This window comes from Gigantopelta aegis, chromosome 3 (genome assembly GCF_016097555.1).
Source record: "Gigantopelta aegis isolate Gae_Host chromosome 3, Gae_host_genome, whole genome shotgun sequence".
Classification (NCBI taxonomy): Eukaryota; Metazoa; Mollusca; class Gastropoda; order Neomphalida; family Peltospiridae; genus Gigantopelta; species Gigantopelta aegis.
In genome coordinates this window covers 60,855,877-60,865,618 of record NC_054701.1, presented here as the reverse complement: position 1 = coordinate 60,865,618, position 9,742 = coordinate 60,855,877, and the positions used below count along the sequence as shown (strand labels likewise).

The window sequence follows — 9,742 nt, the reverse complement described above, 5'->3', positions numbered from 1 at the left end:
TAAATGCCACAAATTGTTATAAATAAAAAAAATATTACAACTTTTAAACCTGGTTTCTGTGGAATTGTAAATAACAGAATACTTCACTGTTGTCCGTCACACCCCATTTAATTACTTAATATTAGGGTTTGTTGCATACTTGACCACTGACAATGTCAGGACATAATAGACCATGAAACTGACCCAGTCACTTGGAAATATTACTTTTTCGTCAACTACTTTCACAATATTATAACACTAAAGACTTATATACCAAACTAAAATATATATTCTTAACTTTGTCAAGGGGCATAACTCCAAAACTAGATGAATGGCTTCTCTAAACATATAACAGACTATAAAATATGATACACAAAAACTTGTACATACATGTATATGTATTAAAAATGTTTTACTAAATAAAACTCATTATACACTGTATGTGTTATAATAATAATATTTTGCAGAAACCAAACTGTGATGGACCAGACAACTACAAAAATCAATATCAAGAACTACACAGTATTTTAAACATTTGTTTTAATCAACACATGATGTGTACATGACAATATGAAGCATGAATTTTAGAGATACCAAGATGAATGTTACGTCAGGAAGACACAAGTACTGAGCTCTCGCTCTCTCTCTCTCGCTCTCTTAGAATGTGTCAGGATGAAAATTTGAAGTTGAGTGGGTGATGCCACTGTCACACTGATGTTATATGCACCAAACTAAAATGTACTTAGTTAATTTCTGCTGGTATCATCAAAGCTCACAGATGCAAACATTTCCCTATTTCTGCAAATTTTCACATCCTTTGTAATCAGCCAAATTCCTTTACTTTCCATGACTTTTAAACATATTTTACATGACCTTTTATAGGAGTCGAGGTTTTTCTGCAATCACCAACATAATCACAATGTTTCAATGCAAATTCCAATTCTTTTTTCTTTTCTTTTTTAGTATTCTAAACCAGAAAAACAAATAATTTTCAACCAATTTTTACTTCCCATTTTCAACCAATTTTTACTTCCCACTTTTTAAAATTGCATGACTTTCCATGCCTAAAAAATTAATTTAGCACATTCTGTGACTTTCCAGAATTGCCATAGCCAATATAAATCCAGCAGTCACTATGAGCAATCAGATCTGAAATTCAACATTGTGTGTCCAGACCATTTGCGGTATATTATACACAAGCACTGTAGAAGCCGTCATCATCTCGCTCCTCTCTGCTGTTCCATCTCCATGACTTCCTTCTCGAGCTCAGCACAGGCTCGCTCAATCTCGTAGTTCTTACTCACTAGACCGACCCAGCTCGCCTCCAGCTCCTCTAACTTCGCCCCAGCCTGCGTCTGCTCGTTCTTCCGCTGCCAGTTGATCTCCTGAATCTTCTTTCGCAAATCCTAATCGTAAAAAACAAAACAAAACATTTTAATAATTTGTGGCTGTCCTAATCCTATGGTAGGAATTCTAAAATCTCAATTAGTATTTCATATACAATAAAATATATATATATATATATATATATATATTCAACTGTTCAAGTGTATAATCCGGAACCTCCCCAGAAGAATGCGGAATATGATGAAACACTATAAATGTACTGATGAATGTAATTTTCCCCCATTTTGATGAAACATATCCCTTTTTTTAGCATGGGACACATCATTTTTATTTTTTCAATTCTAAATTAGTGTGTGTATACAATAAGATGCAGCACTTCTAGAATTTGTATAAAATCCACTAGCCATGGGATCAGTCATTTAAAAAATATGCTAGCCATGATTAAAAATGCACTAGCCCTACTTTACTTTTAAGTTAAAGGGACATACAATATGTAAATATACAAACCTGCAACACATTTGGATAAAGTTACAACTGAGTGAAATATGAGTGAAATATGAGTTTGTGACTTTAAAATGGTGAAACACCCTCTAAAAATAGACAAACTCGACTCCGTAATAGTTACTTCTCAGACGCACGTGCGTTTTTAAACATATGAGAAATGCATTTTGCGATATTAAAAACACCAGAATCACCAAAAACACTTCGAATGTATGGAAATGGATAATATAAACAATAAAATCTAAGTAAAGTATGATTTCAGTTACCAAAAACGGCTCTACTAGTAAAAAATATGCCTTAGTGTTTAAAAACTAGGGTATGTCCCTTTAATACAAGTTTACTAAATAATAGTAATAATCAGATATATCACCTAAAGAGGGAGATAGAGCTTAAAAACACTAACATTAGGGGTTGGGGTGGGGTCAGGATAGTCTTATTTACAAAATATATTTAACTGTAGCATTTGACCCCCAAAACATTATCTAGCCGTTGGGCATGGAAATAGCAATTATTTACTAGCCCAAAACTGAATATCACTAGCTATGGGAGTGGGGCTACCATAATTAATCTAGAAGCCCTGAGATGGTACAACTACCGTATATCTCGCCTGTAAAGTCCCTACCTGAAAAGTATTTTTTTAATCCTATATGCACATATGAAATATTTCTGCACATGATTTCAAAGGCCGTACATCGCAATATAATGACTTTCTTTCATTATTTTATATGAAGAGTTAGGTGTGATAGTTTAACACAGGAACTTTTTATTAACAGTATTAAAATATCAATTTTTACATGTAAGGAGGACAACTCTGGAAAATTTTAAAAGTATCTCATTTGTCCACACTTACTAAGATTTCAGAGACCAACCAACAAAAAAAAAAAAACACTAAACAAAAAAACAATGTAGGTAGCATTTTTAATTTGGTAAAAGTGGACTGTTGTCTTGGCATGTGAGTGAGATCGTACGCCTCATTAGTAAAAAAAATGTTAACATATTTGAGGCCATACTTCAATGAACTGTTTAATTAAACAGTAATCTTTTTTTGAAATTTTTTTTTTCCCTGTTAAACCCTCCAAAATTGTTGAAAAAAAACTTATGGAGATACAGGTCTAATACATGTACATAGATTAGGCCCCTCAAATTAATTAAATCCACTTATACTGTTTTTATAAATTTTAAAAACTAATGCCACACTTACTAAGTACATATATATACATAAGTAGGTTCAAATTACCACCTTGTGGACAAAATTTTGTACAAAACTTGTTAACTCCACCATAGATTCCAATTAAACCAGCTAAAAACATATATATACAGGCTGACAAGAAAACAGATTACATAAAAATTACAGGCTGAAGTTGATTACATTTACCTGAAGTTGTTTTTGAGCCGAATCAATCATCTGCACCAAAATGCTGTTATACATCTTCCAGGCATTCGATCCATTCTCGTACATCAGTTCCAAGTTGAGAATACGCAATGCCTGGTGTTCAAGCTGTGCGTGAGAGTTTTCAACACACTCCATCCATGCAGATACGTCCGTCATTTTACCAGCAGTCGGAGTTGGCAGCTCATATCGCTTCATGTTCATCATTTCCATTGGGAGACGGGACTAAAATACAAGCAAAAAAAAAGTCAGTTCGTACTATTAAAGGGACATTCCTGAGTTTGCTGCATTTTAAAATGTTTCCGACTAATAAAATATTTCTACGATCAAACTTACATATTAAATATATTTCTTGTTTAGAATATCAGTGTTTGTATATTCAATGTGTTTCTGGTCATCTTAATATTTCTAAGAAGCCGAAACTGGATTTTGTCTTCAAATAATTTCGTACGTACAAAAAACAATATTTTTGGAAATAAAATTAAATTTACACTTGTACAAATATTAGAACGATCAGAAACACATTTAATATACAGCCACTAATATATTATGCAGAAAAAAATATTTGATATGTAATTACAATCGTTAAAAAGTCTCTGTTAGTCGATAACATCTTAAAAATTGCAGCAAACTCAGGAATGTCCCTTTAATGTTAAAGAGTTAATTCATAGTCAATCACAGAATAGGTCCATTGAGGCAGTTTGATCCTTTGAGGTGAGCGCTCTACCAACTGAACTAGATCTCACACGAAATGAAGATCAAAGTTAGGATGAAATGATGTAACAGACTCAAACTGATAGATCACTTTGACTGGCACTGCCAACAAAATTATCTCCAGGCCTCAATGTGATTTTAGTGCGGATTACACAACAGGTATACGGTACATTTTGATGACTTTTAAAAAAAACCCCAACATTTCTTTGGTCATTTGTAACTGATCCATTCATCAAACAACTTAATTTACATTTGTAAAACTTTGAGTGTGTCGATTATAATTCATGGAAATTCATATGTAAGAATTTCACTTTATTTGTTGTAAACTTATCGAAATTAATTTGAAACTGAAAATCATCCCCTCTACCAACTAGTACAAATGGACTATGGTATGAAACAACTTGATACCATAACTACAGTGGTACAAATAATCAGAAATGTTCACTAGTCCACCAGACTAGTACATTTAGAAATCAATCTAATTAAAATTAGCTCCACAATTACATGTGTATCTAACACCAGCCAGTTGGAGCTCATGTCCACCAATCAAAACCTTACTTGCAGAATCCTGCCAGTGATTTAAAACTAACAACACTGCGTAGTCCCCAATGTCCAGGTAACATTTCGTCTGTAAATAATATTTTAAATATTGACCAATCACACTTCGCCTTTTATAACGTTATTTGGGAGCATACAAATTCTAAAAATATCGGGCGAGTCTATTTTAGTGGCCGCAGTACAGCGAACCATACCAATACGTATGGGTTGGGTTATCAGTCTTCAATTTTACATTAAAAATTATTTATTTATTTATTTATAAAAAACCCCAACTAAATCAGTCTTCAGTTTTACATTACAAATTATTTATTTTATAAAATAAAACATGTTTTAAGGCATTTGTAATTCACACGAAACATGTTGTATACCCTCAGGATAATTCGGAATGTTTTCAAATTATTTTTAAATCACTGGCAGTATTCTGCAAGTAAGGTTTTGATTGGTGGACATGAGCTCCAACTGGCTGGTGTTAGATCCACATGTAATTGTGGAGCTAAAATTAGATTGATTTAGAAATCTACTTGTCTGCCAATATTTATACTTGTCCAAATAAGTGGTTTGTTTTATTCAAGTGCAAGAAAGATGTTTTTGATTGCTCCAAATGAAACTGCATTGGACAAGTGAAAATGGGATGTTTTGGAAGGGCACTGTGGCATTTTTGTTGCCATTGAGAACATCCACTTTTCGGGGCAAACAGCAAATAACGAGGGCAATCACAGGACTTGCTGTCGGTGCCATGGTAAAATTTGAATGCTGTTACAGAAATAACTACAATATACGATATGATAATGGCATAAATTGACCAGCAACCATTACTGACAATTCATTCATATTTTAACATCTTTTACCACAGCTGATGTATTTTTGTGCTGGGGTGTTGTGAAGCATTCATAATCATTCATTGATTCCATTACTGATGAGACATTAAGAAATTAAAGTAAACTTGTTTTATCATCTACCACATTTAATATCATAAAATCAAAAAGTGTCAAAAAAAAAAAAAAAATATGGTTGTCGATCTGAAAAAATGGGAGCAAGTCAACTCACCCTAAAACCAACTCGCCCCAGCAGTTGGTCAACTCATATCTTTACCATTTTATTAATTAAATATACGAAAGTTTTAAGCAATAATGTGCATTAAATATTGTTGAATATGCACCCCACCAGTCGGAGTCCAAAAGTATTGTCTGATTATTCCTTTAAGGATACAAGGGACAAACTCACAAACATCGTTAGGCATGAGTGCGACCCGTAACATCCTTTCAATGGTTAAGGTCAGTTTTAGGGTTAGATTTAGTCTTTAGAGCCTTCGATACAGTGGGATACAGGTTGAACTCTTTCCCGTCATTAAAATAGTCTTGCCAGTTCATGACTGTTTATCCGACATTAGGATCCCGCCAATATAAAACCATTTTAATAAGTGATCGTAATAGCAGAGTTTCACTGTAATATTAATATCCTGGAATAATCAATAGTCGCGTACCTAAGAACAAACCATAAAGTAAACATGTGTAACCGAAAAGAAATTTAAAAAATACTATTTATTTAAATAGTTGGTCCTTTGCCGTATATAACACACTATTTGTTATTAACATTTACTGTCAAATTATTTGCCAAATCAAGTTTTTAAATAGAACCCACATTTGGCGTACTACGTAACACGTGACAAATAGTCGCACACTCCATTCTATTTACTTGTTCGGCAATTTCAGTCTCTGGACTCTTATATTTGGTATCTGAGAAAAATGACTTTTCATTCATGAAAAAACATATGATGTAAATCACTTATCAAAATGTTTTTCATTGTAGATATATTCTGTTAACAGATCAGGAAGAGTTATTGTATAATTTGTTGATAAATGTGACATCACTAGTTCACTCATGCTTGCGAAGTTTAGAAAAATGTGACGTGCGTGATTATTGATTACTCTATGATAAATAAAATGACACCAAAGTTGTAGAAGTCAATTTTTAATTTCGTAACAATTCTTTATGGACAGTAACTGAGTAAAGTTTGAGGCGAATCGTCTAAACACTGGAACGAGTTGACCAACACTGGAGGGAGTTGATCAACACTGCAGCGAGTTGACCAACACTGGGACGAGTTGGCAGAGGGCGAGTTGGTTTTGGGGCGGGTTGATCAACATTCGAAAAAACACACCTGCAGACGTTCGAATTCATTTTTCATTAATTCTGTTTCAAAGTTATTGTAAGTAGCAGAAGATAGATAGTCTAAGTAATTTTTTGTGGGCCTATATCGTCTGGTTTCTTCCTCGACAAGAGCGATAGCAGCTTCTCGCACCCCAGTTTCGTCGTAGCCATGATCAAAATATGGCAATGCGTCCACCACAACTTCTCCAGCCATTTTGTTTCCTTTTTTTTTAAAGAATAGACTACTTCTTCACGTCCTACCTTGGGCGCGTAGGAGCGTAACCCTAACAGTAGTATCGGTCGTTTTGTTTTTTCTACATTTCCTTCGGCTTCGGTACCACTCTAGATAAAGTTAAAGTTTGTTTTGTTAAACGACACCACTAGAGCACATTGATTTAATCATCATCGGCTATTGGCTGTTAAACATTTAGTAATTTTGACATATAGTCTGAGAGAGGAAACGGTAAATTTTTCCATGAGTAGCGAGGAGTATATTATATGCGTCAACCCACAGGATGGCACATACAAGTCTCCGCCTTTGATATAGGCCTACCAGTTGTGGTGCACTGACTGGAACGAGAAATAGCCCAATGGGCCAACCAGCGGGATCTATCCCAGACCGAAGGCGCATGATCAGGTGGACGCTTTACCTCTGGGCTACGTTCCGCTCCTCCAACCTAGTCTAGTGGTTAAATAATTGGGCTTTAAATATGCAATATTAGTGTTATAAGTGCCATATTTAGCTATTTGTGCATTCATTTATGATAAATAACTGCAAATTAATTGATCACACACATAGTATTTGCATAAATAATTCGAAGAATATCGAAATGGTAATGTCAATGACAGCGCCTAAACAGATCTTGAGGCATTCACGTCGTAATAAATCTTACGAAATCGTCGAATCCATAAAAGCTAACAAGTTTACAGTTAGACAGACGGTATGTGCGGTCTGTCTAGGGTCGATCCCCGTCGGTGGACCTTTTGGGCTATTTCTCATTTCCAGCCAGTCCACCACGACTGGTATATCAAAGGCTGTGCTATGTGCTATCCTGTCTGTGGGATGATGCATATAAAAGATCCCTTGCTATTAATTGAACAATTTAGCGGGTTTGCTCTCTAAGAGTAAAATGTCAAAATTACTACCATATGTTTGACTTACAATAGAAGAAGTTTGTTTTGTTTAACGACACCACTAAAGCACATTGATTTATCAATCATCGGCTATTGGATGTCAAACATATTGTCATTTTGACTATGTCATAGAGATGAAACCCGCTACATTTTTTTTCCATTAGTAGCAAGGGATCTTTTATATGCACCATCCCACAGACAGGATAGCACATACAACGGCCTTTGGTATACCAGTCATGGTGCACTGGCTGGAGCGAGAATAGCCCAATGGGCCCACTGACGGGGGTCGATCCCAAACCGACCGCGCATCAAGCGAGCGCTAGCCGATGATTGATAAATCAATGTGTTCTAGTGGTGTCGATAAACAAAACAAACTTTAACGTTACGGCACGGTGTTCTGAAATGAAATCGGTCATTTCTGCCGATCATTTTCTAATGAAAATACTTTTTCTTCGGCTAGTAAATTAAATTAGTTGGTTGTAAGTTTTGGCGGGAAACCGCTGTTATACAACTTTGACATTGAACCTTTAAGACCGATGTGTAGGTCTCGGGTTCTTGTTTTTTTAAAGAATAGACTACTTCTTCACTTCCTACCTTGGGCGCGTAGGGTTCGCCTCCCAGTAGCCGACAGACTCCAGATCATCGATCTATGGTTTTAAAGGCTCAATACATTCAAACAGTTATGTACAATGGAGGAGGTGTTCAAGGCGCTACACCGACTTCTCTCTCTCTCTCTCTCTCTCTCTCTCTCTCTCTCTCTCTCTCTCTCTCTCTCTCTCTCTCTCTCTCTCTCTCTCTCTCTCTCTCCCTCTGCCTCTGCCTCGTTCTCTCTCTCTGCCTCGTTCTCTCTCGCTCTCTCTCTCTCTCTTTTTTTCTCTCTCTCTCTCTCTTCTCTCTCTCTCTCTCTCTCTCTCTCTCTCTCTCTCTCTCTCTCTCTCTCTCTCTCTCACTAACTATCAATAGCTATAGTCCTAAAATATTACGCCATCCTGGACAAACATCTTAGATAGTTGATCATGAGGTGTACACTCAAGACAATTTGTACTTAAGCCTTTATTTGGTGGATATATGCAAGACAGTCAAGTTAAAATAAATAAAATAATATAATTATATGCAATTGGTATCCCTTCTCAATAGACTTAGATTTTATAAATTTGCATTTAGCCGTTACACATTCACCTCACCCATCCCCTTCTAGGCGATTAGGTCTACTATAGTATGGTTTAGTAATTAAAACTAATCTGAACAGCAAACCGGCCTCGGTGGCGCAGTGGTTATGTCGTCAGAATACAGGCTGGTAGGTACAGGGTTCGCAGCCCGGTAGCATGGGCGTACATAGGATTTTGAAAAGGGGGGTTCCAAAATAGATTGCAGAGATATTGGGCATATATTTCTATGTTGAGTTTTGAAAAGGGGGGTTCCAAAATAGATTGCAGAGATATTGGGCATATATTTCTATGTTGAGTAAATATAATAATGTCAGATATATTAAATTATAAAAAAAGCGATTTCGGGGGGGGGGGGGGGGGGGTCGAACCCATCGAACCCCCCCCCCCCTATGTTCGCCCATGGGTAGCGGTTCCAACCCAGAGCGAGTTCCTAAAGGCTCAATGGGTAGGTGTAAGATCACTACACCCTCTTCTCTCTCACTAGCCAACTAACAACTAACCGTCGTCCTGGATAGACAGCCCAGATTGCTGAGGTGTGCCCAGGGCACCGTGCTTGAACCTTAAATGGATATAAGCGCGAAAATAAGTTGAAATAAATAAATGAACAGCAAAGCCATTATCATTTTCAAAATCATACTTACGGAACTTTTGACAAGGACATTCTTGACTCCTCCCATGAATCGTGTTGACAGCTTTAATTGTTTATAGCAGAACTGCCACTCTTCAGGACGATGCACCCTTCCCACTATGTTTGTAACAGTACACACACATGTACACACACACACACACAAAAATACAG

General features: G+C 36.1%; 1 protein-coding gene across 1 annotated transcript; it reads right to left on the bottom strand.

The window, feature by feature from the left end:
* Positions 1–502: 502 nt before the first annotated feature.
* On the bottom strand, positions 503–6,874 carry LOC121391431 (pre-mRNA-splicing factor SPF27-like). The gene is made up of 3 exons (XM_041523073.1): positions 6,651–6,874; positions 3,203–3,442; positions 503–1,385 (listed from the first exon to the last, which is right to left on the bottom strand). The coding sequence occupies exons 1-3, from the start codon at positions 6,852–6,854 to the stop codon at positions 1,197–1,199; spliced, it is 633 nt and encodes a 210-aa protein (XP_041379007.1). The 5' UTR covers positions 6,855–6,874; the 3' UTR covers positions 503–1,196.
* Between the last annotated feature and the right edge of the window lie 2,868 nt (positions 6,875–9,742).

What these genes read in the sequence shown, in the direction of transcription:
- LOC121391431 (XM_041523073.1), bottom strand. Translation starts at nt 6,854, where the DNA reads ATGGCTGGAGAAGTTGTGGTGGACGCATTGCCATATTTTGATCATGGC. An exon ending in ATGAATTCGAACGTCTGCAG is followed by an intron (nt 3,443 to 6,650) that starts GTGTGTTTTTTC and finishes CTTGTATTTTAG; the next exon opens with TCCCGTCTCCCAATGGAAAT. An exon ending in CGGCTCAAAAACAACTTCAG is followed by an intron (nt 1,386 to 3,202) that starts GTAAATGTAATC and finishes TTTTACGATTAG; the next exon opens with GATTTGCGAAAGAAGATTCA.